The sequence below is a fragment of the Heterocephalus glaber genome, unplaced genomic scaffold (genome assembly GCF_053883595.1).
Source record: "Heterocephalus glaber isolate CG9 unplaced genomic scaffold, H.glaber_assembly_v1.0 deba00001497, whole genome shotgun sequence".
Classification (NCBI taxonomy): Eukaryota; Metazoa; Chordata; class Mammalia; order Rodentia; family Bathyergidae; genus Heterocephalus; species Heterocephalus glaber.
In genome coordinates this window covers 36,108,657-36,126,735 of record NW_028258320.1, presented here as the reverse complement: position 1 = coordinate 36,126,735, position 18,079 = coordinate 36,108,657, and the positions used below count along the sequence as shown (strand labels likewise).

At 38.1% G+C, this 18,079-nt stretch overlaps 1 protein-coding gene across 6 annotated transcripts in view; it reads left to right on the top strand.

Moving 5' to 3' along the window:
* Asah2 (N-acylsphingosine amidohydrolase 2) overlaps nt 1–18,079 on the top strand; it is a 144,641-nt gene that overhangs the window by 26,276 nt on the left and 100,286 nt on the right. For 3 of the 6 annotated variants that reach the window (XM_021239109.2, XM_087184857.1, XM_087184855.1), the window contains exons 2-8: nt 671–783; nt 3,675–3,806; nt 7,533–7,702; nt 8,937–9,086; nt 14,238–14,414; nt 15,946–16,073; nt 17,382–17,459. In XM_021239109.2, the coding sequence (XP_021094768.1) occupies nt 3,680–3,806; nt 7,533–7,702; nt 8,937–9,086; nt 14,238–14,414; nt 15,946–16,073; nt 17,382–17,459 (830 nt within the window). In that variant the 5' untranslated portion in view covers nt 671–783; nt 3,675–3,679. Of the gene's footprint in view, nt 1–667; nt 784–3,674; nt 3,807–7,532; nt 7,703–8,936; nt 9,087–14,237; nt 14,415–15,945; nt 16,074–17,381; nt 17,460–18,079 lie in introns of all 6 variants that reach the window. The other 3 variants (XM_021239110.2, XM_087184856.1, XM_021239112.2) reach the window with 2 other exon arrangements.

The window sequence follows — 18,079 nt, the reverse complement described above, 5'->3', positions numbered from 1 at the left end:
AGAGAGAGAGAAAGAGAGAGAGAAGCAAACTTTAAAAATAGGATCATATTGTAATGTAAATCAGACATTTATAGGTAATTTTAATGTCATTAAACTTTTTCACATAATATTAATGGTTGGATGATATTCTTATTCTATTGTATAATTATTTATATTCTTAGTAAATCTAAAACTTTGCATTCTTTTGCAAGTGCCTAAAAATTAAGATCACTTTTCTGTTCTGAAATTGGTATAAATATTGCCCTCTGGTATCCAAAGCCATACTAATGTCCATCATTCATCACTGTTGCTTCTGATCACTGGTTCTATGAGTAGTGGTAAATAAGGCAGATGCCTGTGTGTGTGTGTGTGTGTGTGTGTGTGTGTGTGTGTGTGTGTGTGTGTGAGAGAGAGAGAGAGAGAGAGAGAGAGAGACAGAGAGACCTGGATTTCAGGCTTCCCACAGAACTTGTTATGCTGGAAGAGTTGTACAAGGTTTGACATGACCTTTGGACTAGGAGGCCATCTGCATCTTCTATCTCTAATAGCTGTCCTAGGAGAGTTTGCGCATATAAGCTTTTTTTTTTTTTTAAATCAATCTTTAATCTTATCCTGCTACCAAGCCTACAAAGATATGCTAATGAGAACTTTAACTCTCTTGGACTTGACTATAAAATTCTTTCTTCAGCAGGTTTTCAAGTTGAGAAGTCTAAGCCCAGGAACGTGCAAAGGGAAAAAGCACAGGGTTCTGAATACCCATTTGCTTTACTAGGATACAGACACTCTTCTGAGTAGTAGAATCAGGTAAGGATGATTGTTTTCTTGGAGAGGGAGGGAAAAAAGGAAATTATGAATCATCTTATTGTCTCAGAGATCTTGACAAAATGTTAAAGCTTCCATTTCATTTTTATAGCTTTGGAAACCCATTTTGCCAAGTTGTTACTTTTTACTGACACCTTGAAAAACAGGGACTCCAGGATTATAAACGATATGTTAAATGGCTTGCTTTTGTGTCACAGAAGTCTCATTACCGAGCTTGTAGGTTTTGACAGGTTGAGAACCATTATGAAATCTAGAATCACTTAAGATGTAATCACGGGCTCAGCCCTTCAAGGTGCATTTACATTCTGAAGGCAGATAAGGCATCTGCCTCATGTTCAAATTCATATCTTAATCATCATGGGGAAATAAATAGTGCAAACCTAAAGTTTGATTTCTCTAAAGGTGATAGTAAAATTAGCCAAAGTGGTTTAAAAAGATTGTTAACGTCTTGGTAGCAATTATGGCAGCTAAATAGAGTGGTGAACTGTATGAAATAGATTACTCAAGTCTAAGTAAGAGGTAGAATTTTTTTTTTTTTTTTTTTTTTTTGGTACCGGGGATCAAATTCAGGTCCTTGTGCTTGCGTGGCAGGCACCAGAACCACTGAGCTAAATCCCTGGCCCCAATGAGGTAGAAATTTTTATGTGGAATCAAATGCCATTGTTGTCTTGTCTAGAAGCTTCGCAGGGTTATTCAGTTTGGCAGAGCAGGAGTAGCCAAAAGATCTATATATCTCTAGCTATATATAGTATATAATAAAATTAAATAGTATATAATGAAAGTACATATTCATATATAAATTTGTACCACCAAGGCTCCTATTGCATGACTACATTTACACACACAATCTGTGTGTTGATGCTCTGGGCTTGAGACATCCAGTTGTTGGTCATCTTGGCTCAGAAGAAGGCTCATAGAAAATAAAGCCTTGAGCAAGAACTAGGTATAATGGTTTTGAAGTTTTCTGTGAGAAAGCAGCTACTGTCTAGTACATCTCTTTAGTTTTGAAAGTTTTAAAAGCATATTTTCACTGCATTTTGGGATTCCTGGGACTGATGATAGAAGTTGGGAGGAAGACAGCAATGAACTAGTTTTTTTGTGTCTTTTTTTGGTACCGGGGATTGAACTTGGGACCTTGCATTTTCGAGGCAGGCGGCAGCACCACTGAGCTAAATCCCCAGCCCTTGGAACTAGTTTTGTCCTAGATTTAAGGTTGTCCTTGCTGTGAAGCAAAGGTGATTGTGGGAGTGACTAAAGGATTAAGAAAGTTCCCAATACTCAGGAGCTGTGAGATGTCCAGTGTCTTTGACTGATCCTACCTCTGAAGTGTTTGCTGTTATCCTGATATTTTACCTCTAGACCTAGGATTGTGAAATCAAATCCCTACAAAGTCCAGGGAGTGATTTAGAGGGACAAGGCTGGATGGGTGTAGGTTGGAGAATGCTTGCTCTAACTCAACAGCAGCTGCTGCCATATTTATGGATGACTGTGAAAGAAAATGTGAACTTTCAGATTTCTAAGTGTAAACTTTATCTTTACAGAGAGACTATACAAATATCTTTTATTTTGTCATCTAGGTGAAATTGAAACAAAACAAAGAAGTTGTTTGGGCCATATTAAATGCATCTATTTGTTGCCATTTTGCAATTTGGGGTAACAGTGTCATAGCTACAAATCACTCATTTGAAGAAAAGGTTCTGGGATTCCAAGCCCGTATTATTGCTTATATATCCTAATGCATGAGTTAAGAAAATGAGCTCTGAAAGTCTCACCTCTGACTCCAATAATCCATTAGTGCTAGCTTCTTATAACCCTCCTTTCAAAAATAGAGAGGAGCACTGAATCTTTGTTATTGTGAAATCTAATAATAAATGCTAACATTTTGAACACTTGCTACATCATACGGAAGAAAAGAAGTGTTACCTGCATTATACCACCTTATTTTTATAGAAATTCTATGAGACAGGTTCTAGAATTATCATTATATTCCTATTTGAAGATGCAGAAACTGAGATTCAGTATTGAGGGAGGATTTCCTGAGGTGACCCAGTAAGTGTAGAAATGAGACTTAAGCTCTGGAGTTAGATTTTGGAACCCAGTTTCTAACCATTATATTATACTTCTTGTTACAATATATGAAATTTTAGCTTCTATAGGCCCACTCTGAGTGCTGATTTCTCAAAAATATGAAAGGAATCTGTAAAAAAAATGCATTTATAAAACAGGAATGCAAAACGTGTGGGAGAATTCTGATCTCTGAAAGAGAAATTTTACTAACACCTGGCTTGAGATGAGAAATGCCAATCCCCTTTCCTATATCCTTTTCTCGCCAGGTAATCATTGCAAATTAGTACATGAAGACCAAAGTTATCAGTTTTATCCTCCATCTTGAGAAAATAATTTTACTTAGAACATGGAGGATAGCTCTAACCCCATTCCCTTTTCTCCTAAATACAGCAGTATGTGTGTATCAATCATCCTTTCTGACAGAATTCCCAGTCTTGGCCCATGTACAGATCCATCAACAGCCATCATTGCCACAAGGAAGTGGTATGCTTGAATCAAGGAGAGGAAATAGATTTTATCTCAGTTGCCAGTGCCAAATCATAGGTGGTAGTTGCCAGGAGGAGCATTGTGCTGTGATTTGAAACCATATCTGAGCCTTCTCCAAATGTGTGGTAATTGGTTGGTGTTGGAAGCCATTGGCTTAGAATATGGAGCTCATGGTAAGTATGCTCTATACTTCCTATCCTTGGCATAGTCTATTAATACGAAAAAGCTAATTTCTATTACCCTTGGGCAGTTTGATGCACATGCATTTAATTTGTGATTTTGTCTTTTTTTTCCTCTGTCATGTTTCTTCTTTGTCTCAGGAGAAATGGCAAAACATACGTTCTCCCTGCTGGAGACATGCCTGATCTTCCTCCTTGTAATGATGACTGCCATTACAGTGGCTCTTCTCAGCCTCTTGTTTATCACCAGTGGCACCATTGAAAACCAGAAAGGCAAGTGTCATTGGTCCTCTGGGGCACTATTCTTAGATCTGCAGAAAATTTCTTGATTACTGGAGGCATCAAGATAAGAAACAATGTCTGGTGATTGTGTAGTGTGTACTTAAGCAGTCTGGGATGGCCATTTACCTTTACTTAATTACTCTTCCTGCATTGATAGCAATTTTTTTAAATCAAATTCACCTTTGCCCTCAAATAGCCAATTGACAGGCACATGCCTTTAGCTTTTCCATTTATCTAAGCACAGCCCAAGATCATTCAAAGCCCAGCAATATCAGCTTTTTCTCCCAGCCTCTAATCTCTCTCTTTGCTTCTTTGTTGGCATCATCTTCTCCTGAGGGCAGAAGAAGAACAAAAGTCTTAGTGAATGTCACTTGGTCTGTGAAAAGCTTTAGGGAAGCAAGCCTCAGACTCACATTCTTATGAAGGCAAATCAAGTTCTGTAAATGAAGTGGAATGCAGAGACAGAACAGGCTGGGTGCAGGTGCAGTTCTGGAGAAGGGGGTCTGCTTTCCTGAGCGCTTGTTGTCACATGGTCTTAGATTCCTGAATTTTCAAGAGAAGTTGAAAATTGGGATTTTTAGATCCTGATTTTTTTGGGGTGGGGGTGTACTGGGGATCGAACTCGGGACTTTGCGCTTGAGAGGCAGGCAGTGGAACCACTGAGCTAAATCTGTGGTCCAGATCCTGATTTTTTTTTGTGCTATTAAAAACAAATTTAACTTTTGAAACTATGTAGACTATATTTACGGGGAAAACTGGAAATAGGTCTTTGATGCAGCCTTTTGTTTTTGCGTTACCGGGGATCAAACTCAGGACCTTGTGCTTGAGAGGCAAACGAGGCACCACTGAGCTACATCCCCAGGCCTAGCCTTTTTCTTCATTCATTAATTTTATTGGTACACTTTAGGTATACAATATGATGACATTCATCATTAGAAATTTGTACCTTTACACGATATAGCTTGGTTCCTATTTTTTTTCCCATTCCCTGGCCCTCCCTTTAACCCCTCCGCCCCTGCCTATTTACAAAAACTTTGTTTCCATTTTTTCATTTTCTCACATTAATTCCATTCCTGTCTTTTCTTTCCCCAACCCTTCCCACTTCCCCTTCCCCTTTGGACCTTTTCTTCCTATTTCACATTATCGATTCCTCATTTTGATCCTTATTTACACTTTCAGTTTCTCACAACAGAGAAACCATTCAGTATTTACACATGTGTATCCTATTTTCACTTAAGAGTATGGCCTCAATGTGCATCCATGTGGTTAAAAATGTCCCTAGTTTCTTGTTCTTTATGGCTGAGTAGTACTCCATCTTATAAAAAACCACATCTTCTTTATCCAGTCTCCGGTTGATGGGCACTTGGGCTGTTTCCCAGTTTTAGCTATCACAAACTGTTGATGCAGCCTTTCTTTAGGGTTAGCATACATACTTGTGAACTGAGAAGATAGGTGGGGATTGCATGCTTTGACCAAAGTGAAGGAAGGGCTGGCTTCAGACAAAATGACAATGGAGGTGGAATGTCCTCTATCCCACTCCATACTAGGAATCAAACCCAGGAAAGCTGCGCCACTGAGCTACATCTCCAGAACTTTTAATTTTTTAATTTTGAGACAGAGTCTTGCTAAGTTCCCCCGGCTGGCCTTAAAATTGTGATCTTCCTGTCCTATCCTCCCAAGTAGCTGGGATTACAGGAATGTATCACCACTCCCAGCTCAGAGATGGAATTTTTAAATTTAGTTTTCTCTTTTGTGGCTTCTTTTCTAGCATATTCTCTGCCATGTCCTGGTGCTTTGAATTCCTTGTGAAATGCAGAGGAACAGACATCCTCTGTTCCATCAATTGACAGAGCAGAGGATCTTGCAGTGGTGGAAATGAAAAGATCTTTGGGACTTAGTTTTAGCTCTCCAAATTAGAGAACTAGGAGGTGGAGACTCAAGGAGGTTGCTAATAACTATATTATTCTCATGGTAGTAGTTACTGTATATTGATTGGTTTATTTGTGTGAAACTCTATAGTAAGGATTCTATACTATTTTCTCATCACAAAACTTCTATAAAGGCAGGAGTTATTTGTAGTGCCATTTTACATATAGGAAACTGAGACCCCAAGATTGTGAAGAAGTTGCTCTTGGCTATGTGCTAGGTTTGGCTTTAGTTGATATCACATTTCTATGTTGATAGCTGTGTGGCAAAAGCAGACATATTGCTTCTCTTCCTGCAATATTTGATGTTAAGTAGGAAATGTGGGCCTGGGCATATGACAGGCTTGGACTCCATCGAGAATTTGGTGGAAAGAGCATTAGGTTTTATGTGAGGATCTGGTTTGGGCACCTGATTCATCTCATGTTCTTTATGAAATCTTGCTTAGGTCACTTCTTCAAGCTACAGGGTCCTTGTCTGTAACCCTGAGGAGACTGGACCAGGTGATTGCTAATATTTTTAGTTCCAAAATTTTAGAATCCCAGAAGTCAGCTGTAATTACCTTGACAAGACACTTTCTGACCACTAATACCTTGTAACACTGACATTTACTGTTCTGGCTACTCTTGGCTATTGTGTGGGGCTGGAAAAAACAAATATATATTATATATTTAAATATATAAAAATATATAAATGTATAAATATATTTATATAAATACATATTTAAATATATAATATAAAATATTTTACATATAATATAATACATTGTATATAATATAATATATAAGTATATATTAATATTATAATATATAAAATATTTATAAATATAAATATATAAAACTATATAAATATATAATATATATAAATATAAATATATATACTATATAGTGTCTAAATATGTAAAGAGAATGAAACCTATGTAGCAGCTATTGTTCTAAAGGTTTAAAGTGTATTAACAATTTGATGTTCAAAACAATCCCAGGAAGCATATATATTAGTCCATTATATAAATGAGAAAATTGGTGTGAAATACATTAAGTAATTTGTTTGGTTAGTAACTTGTAGAGTAAGGTTTCATACCCAGGCAATTGGTTTTTGGCATTTGCATCTTAATCTCTTTGTCATTTTGCCTCCTTGACATTCATGTGTGTTTAAAATAGAATATGTATGTATAAGTGCACACATATAGATATGAAAATAGTTAAAGTGGAACTATGTCACCAAGTATATAGTGACTTAATTGCATTAATAAAAGGCTTTAGAAGGCCAGGGAGAACCAGAGCAGAGTAGAAACAGCTGGGTGGCATCCTCGAGGGAGGAGTTGAGCTGAAACTAGGTACGGTGGAAAAGGATCTGAAGGAAGTAGTGGAGACTGGTTGGTGGAGAGGAATGGAGTTATAGGTCTGAATGGAGAGAATGGAAGAAACAAATTGCCAGAGGTTGGATTTAGCAAATTGTATGGCAGGAATCTGAGATCTGTTTTGTTTGGTTGGAAGAGAAAGCAGGGGAATGAATGAAATGAGTGAGTATGACACCGAAACATTCATGATGAGAAGGTGAAGAACATTTAACAAAGGCCTAGGACTTTTAGTCTTAAACATTCTAGTCCAAGAAAAAGATCCTACTTAGAATTATGATTTCAAAAAGACTTACGTGATGTTTTTCACTGTGTATCTTGTTATAAGAGAATGTACACAGATTTTTTCGTTAGGAACCTGAACCTATGTATTTTAATTGAAGCAGACAAATAAGCATACTGAATTATTGTTTCTCAAATATCTTACTCTGTTTTAGATTCAGAAAACCATGGTTTTTTAACAACCCAACACACTTCAGCAAGCCAGAGTCCCACAGCCACTCAAACCTCTCCAGTGACCCCAGAGCCTCTATTTCAGAACTTTAGTGGCTACCATATTGGTGTTGGGCGAGCTGACTGCACAGGACAAGTATCAGATATCAATTTGGTAGGTAGATGATGATTTTCTCAAGAAGACTATGAAACAAATAATTTTATTATTTTGCTTCCTGCATTCATTCCTGATTATTACATCATCATTATCTTCTAGCTTTTCAATTGACGCTGCTGTCTAGGACAAGGAATATCATCCTACAAGGAAGAGGGAAGCTTTTATTCAACCACAACTCCTTTGTAAAGTGAATTGATCACTTTCTATGAGTAGAGCTGTGGGCTCAGGACTTCCTTGTCTTAAAGTTTTGTCAAGAGAAGCCAGAAAGTCTCTGAACTGGAGGTTTGAGGCTTTAAATCTCTCACTTGAAAAATGCAGTCACCTGCAGTTAAAATTGGAAATCTGGTGTTGGCCAACGTCATGCAGGCCAAATAAAACTTCTATAGGTCAAGGGTGGAGTGTTAGCTGCTGAAACTTAACTCTTTGGCTATGATGTTAGAAATGCCTATTTATGTCAATACCTCCCTAGGAACTAGACTGTGAAGTTGTCAGATGGGATTTGTTTTTACTTACTGAATAAACTTTAGATTTAAGAATTATTCCAAGCTGTCTATTCTAAAAGTTGCCCTGAAATGTGAACCCTGCATGTACACTCTCATGAGGGGGAAGCCAACCGTGGATGGGTGTTCTGAAGACCTGGGTATAGTTTTGATGGGTGGATTTTATGATGTGACAAATGAAGGGGTTTGGGGTAGGTATATATGATCTGACTTGGCTGAACTCAGGGAGCAGTAATGTCGTAAAAGCCAAGGAGAAGTGTTCTTAGTAAAGGACATAAGATGCCAGTTTCTTCAGAAAAAAGATCACATACTAAGCAACCAACATGGAGGTATGTCCAGTCTTCATGAAGTTCCTGAGCAGTGTGGAGCTTGAAGAAGAGAAGCAGGAGAAGATTCCATTTCAAAGAACAGATAGGCCCTCAAAGGCCTGAAGTATACTAATCATTATTCCTAAATTCCAATTCCCAACCCACATCAGCTCCCTCCCTGCCTTAATGAAAGAGAATATATTCTGCTGGTCTGATCAATACTTTGCCTTTACATTTTTTGCAACATTAAAGCTTCTATTATTATTTATATCTGTGAAAGTGTACATATCATCTCACCCAGGGCAGAGTATTATGTAGATTTTATCTTTGTCTTTCTGAAGAAGTCTGTTCTTAAATGTTTGTACCTGGTTGCTGGTATCAGGGGAGTGAGACAAGTGGCTCTGAGTTTCTCTTTCTCTTTAGATGGGCTTTGGCAAAGCTGGCCAGAATGCACAAGGCCTCCTCACGAGGCTGTACAGTCGTGCTTTCATCATGGCGGAACCTGACGGGTCAAATCGAGTGGTGTTTGTCAGCATTGAAATAGGCATGGTGTCCCAACGACTCAGGCTAGAGGTAAGTAATTCAGAGATGAAAGACATGACATGATTTAAGGAAAAGTCTGTAGATAAATGCGACTGGAACTGAGCACTCCTGGTTTCTTACCCAATGAGTTTCTGTTGCCTTCAACATTATGCTATGGCCAGTCTAGCAGGCAATTATACAAGGAGAATGATCATCATTGCATCTAAGTAACCTTGATCAAAACTTGGTTTCAATTCTTCAGGTGGCTTATACTATGAGTGCTAATTTTGGGGGACGCTTATTATATTCCAGGTGACCTTCCTATATACTTGCTCATTTAATCATCTTTGTTAGAAGTTTGAGAGTGGTAATTAATCACTAATCTCCTATCAAGTTCTCAGACAATTGAGAATAGTTGCAAGGAGTTAGTCATTGAGAATTAAAATGCAACATTGATCATGTTGGCCATGGATTAGTAATTGTGGAAACTAGGTGACCAGCACATGGGAATTCAGTGTATTATCCTGGTTGTATTTGTATTGTTACCATCCAGCTGGTAGGTTCCTCTCTTAACCCAGAAGCAGAAGGCAGAGAGTCAAAAGAGGACAGTGTAGAAGTATTTACTGTAAAGTGAAAGCAGAAAGCAGCATTTATTGTTAAGTGACAGCAAAGAGCTGAAGTTACAAATCATTATGTTTACCCTATTCTATTAAGCAACTCACTAGCTCTAGCATACTTAATGGTAAGAAACTCAAGCTTTAAATCTTAGAGGGACAAATATCACAGAATTTGTGCACATATAGTTTTTTTAAGATCATCACCTGAGGATTGAGGAAATGGGATTAGAAAAGTATTTTTGTAATGGAAATGACTCCTGTGTGCACAGAATTTAAGATGGTTAAAATGGGGAGGGAGAGAGATCAGACAGGGACAGCATAAACACGCACAAATTCTTTTTTAGGAAACAGAAGAGTTCTGTTAGGATGTATGGGGACACGTAGGTGGAGATATACATGGGAGATGTGTATTGGTCATAATTGTGGAGGGTCTGGAATGCCAGGTTGTTTTCAGTTTTGTGAATGGGAATCTTATAAAACTTTTGAATGGTGGAGTGATGTGGACACAGTTTTGTTTTAGGATAATTTAGGCAGTAATGTTTGATATGTTTTGGAAAAAACTGGAAGTAGAGGTGAGGACACAATGAGCAGATTCTTTAGTATTGATATTGAGGCACTATAGATGAGAGTCTAGTTAGGAAAACAGTAACCATACTAGGTGTTTCAAACAAAGGGCATTTAATACAGAAGAATTCTTTTTTTTTTTTTTTTGGTACTGGAGATCGAACTCGGGACTTTGCGCTTGTGAGGCAGGCAGTGGAACCAGAAGAATTTTATAAAGCATTGGAAGTTTGAAAGCACAACAAACAGAAGCTAGGGCTGCAGGAAGGGTTATTAAATTTGCCTGGCAATTTTATCTACATCATTTGAGGTTGGCATAGAGGTCTTCAATGGGATGGCATGAGACCTCATGGTGATAGTGATGAAATTAAATGCTAATGAGATTTGTGGAAGAATAAATATAAAAGCTAACATGTAGTACGCATGATGAGCCAGGTAATGTTTTATAAATAAATGAATATATATATATATACAGTTTATATGTATATAAATAAACATTAAAACCTTTAAACAACTCTACAAGGGCAATTCTAATACGTCATTAGTTTAGGAAACCAAGTTGAAGAGGATCAAGGGACTTATCCAAGGGTACATAGGGAGGAACTGTCATTAAAACTTTAAGCATTTTTGGTGTTATACTTATTATCACTGCACTGTTCTGCTTTTCTGAGGAACCAAAGGCAGTTCTGATTGGCAATGGTGGGGACGTTAGAAGAAACAGAAGAGTCACAAAATAGACTGTGCGAGTGGAGTGGAGGAAGGGAGAGGGGTTTAATGGATTACTTTGTAGATGCTATCATGTTAATATTGGATACAACGTAACATCTTTTCCTATATTGGCCATGCAATCTGAGACCCAATGGGAAGGCCTTTAAAGCTGCTTAGTAATCCCAAACTATCAGAAGGGGAGGTGAGAAAAATAAATACAGCTAAATAAGTACCTTTAAGCTCTTTTTCAACACCAGGTTTTAGGTACGTTTTCGGTTTTAGCTCTAAGATTGATAAAATTTCCAGCATGGAATAAAGACTAAGGAAGATCTCTGAGCAGTGAGGTAGGCAGGAAAGCAGAATGACAGAGCGACTTTCTAACTACTTCTACATCATTCTCCCAAGAGTGTCAGAGATAGGAAATGGAATGTAAGCTGACAACAAAGAAGGGAGTTATATTTCCATTTTTTCCTTTCCTCATATTTTTTTCTTTTCTTTCTTTTCTTCCCCCTACCCATCCCACTTCCCCTTCCCCTTTGGACCTTTTCTTCCTGTTTCACATTACCTATTATACATTTTGATCCTCATTTATACTTTCAGTCTTTGTAAACAAGGAGGGGTGGAGAGGGTTGAAGGGAGGGCAGGGGAATGGGGGGGCGGATAAGAACCAAGATATATCATGTAAAGGTATAAATTCCCAATGTGAATGTCATATTGTATACCTAGAATATACCAAAAAACTTAATGAATTAAAAAAAAAGAAGGGAGTTATAGACATTAATGTACCTGCTTTGCTCTGTGTTAAAATACTCTTCTTTCATGAAGGGAAAAGCATATTATTTCTAATGGCTGTTTGCAGGTATGGTTATTATATGATTAAGTATTTAATTTCTTTTTTTTTTTCCTTTTCCCTAGATGTACCATGTGTCAGTCTTCTTATCAGAGATTGTAGTTTAGGATAAGATTTCTGTGTGTTATTCATAATTCTTTTGTCCTAAAATTCAAGATTCATATTTGCTATATTTTAAGAACTTGATTCTTTAATAGACATAAAGAAATACATTCAATTTAAAATCCTAATGTTATAGTCCTTTAGGAATAAATTGAGTGAGGTTAGAAGAAATTTTAAGTTGACTTGGAGTTCTTTTTTCTACCATCTTGTCTTGGCTGCAGAATTGTTAGAATATCAGATTTTGATTTCAGTTCAGCTTCATAGTATACCATCATTGATTATTTCCCCTGCTCTGTATAGACCTTTCTTCTTTGCGAGTAGGATAATTGCCATGTAGAAAATTATGTGGGAATGAGAAGTTGGAGCTAAAGAGTCAAACAGAAGCAACACAGAGACTTGTTGGGATGCAGCATGAGGGCTCTTGGTCAGAGGGATTTAGTCAGTATGTCACATTTCCAAATTTCTTAGTGTCACAGGACTGCTTGTACGGACATGGTAACCTCACAATTGGTCTTTGGGGTCATGGAGAGGTTAATGAGGCAGACAGTTTATAAAATCTTTGTTTTTCACCAGCCACATGTCTAAAATGAGGATGGAGTAGCTCTTCAGCTACAGTAGAAGAGGTCGATTCTTTATGTATGTTAAATATACATATGGCACAGGGGCTGCTTCTCCTCGGTGGACCAGTGATGCGCTGTAACTGGGTCGTAACAGCTCAAGAGGGATCAATTATTAAATATTTAGGATGCCCATGAGCTGGCTGTTAAACTTTTGATGGCTTGACATTGACTATGGTAGGAGTATTACATTATAGACATTGACAAATAATACAAATAAAGGGATTTTCTTCCAGTAAGACAGTTTATCAGACTACGCCATACTCAAAGGAACTGTTGACAGTGGTTGCTTTGGGTTTGACAATTTTGTTGAATCATTTTAATGATATGTCATAAAGAAGCAACAGTAATACCAAATTTCAGATTGCGACTGATGAAAGTAATCAGAAATACTCGGTAACATTATTAATTTTCTGTTTTCTTAATGTATACATGCCTTATAAAGACACTAGTCATGCATTTGGATGCTCATTGATTGACTAATTCAATGAACATTGACTATTTCAGTAAAGGTTTGTCTTAGTTATTTATTGCTGAAAAAAAATCATCCAAAAGCCTAGTGGCTTAAAGCAGTACTAATCATCTGTTACTATAGGTAGAAATTCCAGAGTGGCTGAGTTGGACAATTTTGACTTGTGTTAGAATGAGTCACACATCATCACTTCTGTGTCATGAAATGGCACACAGATGGCTGGGGCTGCAGTTGCTGAGAGGCTTGGCTGAGCCTGAAGAATCTACTTCTAAGGCTGCTCACTCATGAGGTTAGCTAGTATTGATAAGATGACTCCCTTCTACACGGACTTTCTCCAGAAGTATGAGTGTCCTTCCACAGAGTAGATGCCTTCCTTAGACCAGTAGGTGTGATAGTCTGTGTCAGGGTGAACTCTTCATTTTGAAAAATGAGGCAGCAGAGGAGCTAAGAGGCCTTTGCAAAGTCTATTCACTGCACCTGGGGTGCTCTCCTCTGGATGTGACACCACTGGCCTTTCTCTTCATTTAAGTCTCTGCGACACCCTTTTTTCAGAAAGATATTTCTTAACACCCCTACCTAGTAATGTTGTTTCATAGTATTTGTTATTATATGATATCATGTTATATATTTATTTGCTTGTTTATTGTCTTTATCCTTCATTAGAATAAAAACATCTTTAAGGTAGAATAAAAGCACCTTGCTGTATTCCCAGTCCTTAGAACAAGTGCTTGGATATTAATACTGTGTGTTGAAAGATGAATGGGTAAGAGCTCTGCCTTCATAGTTAGAGAGACTTGGATCAGTGAGAAAATTATTTGACTTTTGTTTGATTGTTTTTTGAGACCAGGTCTCACTGTGTAGCCCAGGCTGGCCTCGAACTCATGAAGATCCTCCTGCCTCCACCTCGTGAGGGCTGGGATCACAGGCATGCACCACCACACCCAGCTCAATTTGACTTCTGTATACAGTACTTTCATGTTCCTAGCTAAAAAATGAGGCTAACAGTATCTAATTCTTGGGGTTGTCTTAAATATTTTAAAGTGCCATAACGTATATAAAATACCCACCATCGTGCTTGCGCACAGTAAGAATCTATAAAATGTTAGCTGTTGCGATTGCTGTGATGCTTGTACCTCTTACCACCCGTGATACACTGAAGTAGAGGGAAGAAGGCCACTTGAAAGGGGCGGGTCAGTAACTGAATTTATCAGACCCTTTTCTCATGCTGAGCTTCTCTGGTATTCCTCTTCTTTGTTCTTTTTTTTTTCCTTGAAGGTCATGAATAGACTGAAGAGTAAGTATGGATCCCTGTACAGAAGAGACAATGTTATCCTGAGTGGCAGTCATACACACTCGGGCCCAGGAGGATTTTTCCAGTACACTTTATTTGTTCTTGCCAGCAAAGGATTTAGCAATCGAACCTTCGAATACATGGTCTCTGGAATCATGAAGGTAGGCACAGAGCCCCAGAGGTGGCTGTTCTTCCCTATTCCTTACAGATGCTTAGGAATGGTGTGGTCCTTTATAGGGAAACCTCTCTAGGATCTGAGTGTGACCACACTTAACCATTCTTTCTTCTTCCTGTTCTTTCTGCTTCCGGTTCTGAGCTATGGGGTTATTAGGTCTGAGACACTGATTGGTTGGAAAAGAAGTGTTCTATGGGAGTAAGCCCCCATATTGTTATCTAAAGAGATATTTTATATATAAACCTCATAAATTATAGGGCCCCACATGGGCACACATAAAGTCACATGAAGAGAAACCTATCAGCGAACTACAAGTAATTCTTAGTAATCCTAATATTTCCTTATATTTCCCAAAGAGCAAGGGGGATCCAGTTGGTAAACACACAGACTCAATTCTCAAGCTCTGTACCCCAGATCCACCCCCATGGGACTCCTAAGCAACACCTTCAAGCTCCTCTCCCATTCCTGGCTTGAGTACTTTGTACTCCTCTCACCCCTGTTTTCTGCTTATTTTTTTGCACAAAATTCAAACTAAAGTTTTTCTTTATTCTTTGCCTTCCAGGTTTAGCCTCTCACAAAGTTCAGGAATCCAGCTGGCAAAGGCAGGATTTTCTTAGCAGAGTTTTCCATAATGTGGCCAGCAATGTGTTAATATTTTATGAAACAAATTTCAGGGGTTGCAGTAAATGTTAAATCCGAAAGAACTCTAGTAAAATAGATTGGAAAATAACTGCAAGATACACAGGGAGGGTAGAGTTTATTTTGTGATTTTTGCCTTCAGTTGTATATTTGGTATGTGTTCAGTTATGATGAAAAATATATCGCTCCCTGTGGCTCTGTCAAATAGTTTGAAAAACTCTGCTTTAGATGACGGGGGAATGAGAAGGGGAGAGAGAGGGACGCGCAGCTCTTCAACTGCAGAGGAGAATTCATCTTTCTTTCTGGTCATGCTCTAGCCTAGTGCAGAGCGAACGGTGCCAATAACGATGTCCAGGAAGAGATTTCAATGTTAGAACTTTCCTCCTTTCCGTCCCTCCTCCATCCTCATCCATTCCAAGGGCACAGACTCCTCCCGAACGCGGAAGCAGATACTAGGAGAGCTGGTGTTGCTGAAGCCTCCGCAGTCAAGGCTAATACACGACGTGGGGCTTAACTCTTACGTCTTTTATTGTACATAAATTTCTTTCCAGGCCAAAAAAATCTTGTTTCAGTGCCATGGAAGTCAGGTCTCCCATTTTGGCCACTTGAGATAGCAAAATGGCAAACATTCCTAAGAGCTGAGAAGATGGAACAATTTGTGAGTTTAGGCAGCTAATTAGCACCTGGCTTCCTACACTTCTCTAGTTCCACCCTGAAGGCCACTTCTGTTTACTTTCAGGAAAATGTGGTTCTTCAGCTTTTATCCTATAATGGAGGAAATTGACCACAGGGCTTTTCTCTTTATATTGTCTAAATCATTATCCCCAACAGGAGTCTCAGCTTATGACTTCCTTTTTTTTTTTTCTTTTAATTTTCAGAGCATTGACATAGCACACCAAAATATGAAACCTGGCAAAATCTTCATCAATAAAGGAAATGTTGTTGGTGTGCAGATCAACCGAAGCCCTACTTCTTACCTTCATAATCCACAGTCAGAGAGAGCAAGGTGAGCAGGAATTAGCAGAATAAAATCAATGAATTTTCTTTGAAATTTTGTTGCTATTTGATTAGTTACCTGGTGGATCTGATAATGAGAACATGTTTGTCTAAGACAAGTAGAAATGAAAAGTGAATGTAGAAACAAATATCACTTTTTCACGTCTTTGCATTGTGTTGGCTATCAGAATCATGTGTGGGTTTGTGAAGACCCTGGGCTCGGAAATCAGGCACAACTGTGGTTTCCGCTTAGCTTTCTCACTCATCTGAATTTACTGTTTTGGCTCTCAACCTCTTCAACTATAAAATGGAGCTTAAAATGTGCCTAACATGCATCTTTGCTAAATTAATAAATAACTCTCATTGTACAAAATCCAGAAGAAATTATCTTAGTCCACATGAGTGGGCAAGAAAGAAAGATAAAAGAATAAAGAATTTGGAAAAAAGACTGAGAAATAAAACAATGTAACTAAATGGAACAACTAAAGGAGATGATGATGGTGATGATGATGACTATTTAAAAGTGATGAAACAGGTTGTGAACGTACTTGGCTACTATGGCCATGTACAGTAATGATTTCAGTTTGATATTTTACATTGCGCATTTTTCAATAGCTTTGAAAGGTGTTGATTTTTAGGAAATATCTGGTTTTTCTTGAAAGGACATAAAGAACATTTAAATTGCAGGTCTTGAATGATTTTGGTTTTGCATACTCTCTGCTCTTTTTTCTTTCTTTGTTTCCTTTTCTTTTTTTATTGTGGTACTGAGGATTTAATCCAGGGGCTTGCACATGCTAGGCAAGTGGTGTAACACTGAGCTATATCTCCAGATCTTTCTTTAAATTTTATTTTGAGATAGGGTCACACCAAGTTGCCCAGGGGGGCCTTGAATCCAACCCAGTCTCCCAAGTAGCTGGGCCAAGCCCAGCCTCTCTGATCTTTTTAAGATATTCTATTAAAATTTATATGAGGAGAAATATTAAAAAAGAACTTTTTGTAAGAAGTACACATATGTTATGTAATGTGACATATAAAAATATATTTCCACTGCAGTCACTTGGCCTAGATGCCCTCACGTTGATCACAACTACAAACTTAGCTGAGTTACTAGATGCTGTTTGCAGAACTATTTCTTCTCAGGGGAATCAGGGAGTCTCACTAAGTGGTATGCTTCTTTTTTCTTTCTGGTGTGCATGTGCGTGTGTGTGTGTGTGTGTGTGTCTGTATGTGTGCATGAATTTATTGTTCATCATAAATGTGGGGTAGTCTCTGATATAGACCTGAATAAATTTTTTTATTTGTTTATTTTGCTAACCAGGTATTCTTCAAACACAGAGAAGGAGATGATAGTTTTGAAAATGGTCGATTTGAATGAAGCTGAATTGGGCCTTATCAGGTAATCTATTTTATTCCTTCCTGGTTTTTAATTTAATTTTATTTTTATAAATCTGTCCATGTATCTTTTCTTATTTATAGGGGAACTAGACTAGAATAGTGCTAGCAGATGCTGAGAATGAGATGTGTGATTGAACCCAAATTACCGCAGGTGGAGTGGATGCTCATGGGATCAGTCATGGAACCTTGGGCAATGTACTCAGGTGCTGCTGACCTAGTGCTTGCCCTGTGAAATGGGGCATATGTAAGTGTTACTGAAGTAAGGGATCTGGGGGAAGAGTTCAGCACAGCGTCTGGTATATGATATGAAGACTCAGTAAACATTAATGCTTATTTCTATATTATGACCACATATGTGCCAGACAGGGTGCTGGATGCTTGTGATCCCACCACTCAAGAGACTGAGGCAGGAGAATCAGGAGGTCAGACTGGGCTACACAGTGAGAGCCTGTTACAGAAAACTAAAACAACCCAAAAAACAAAACAAAACAAAAACTCATATAAACAGGGGATTGAATCTAGCATCTTTGCACTGATTTACATCCTTAGTCCTTTTTTATTTTAAAACGGTCTCACTAAGTTGCTAAGTTGCCCAGGCTGGGTTTGGACTTGGAATCCTCT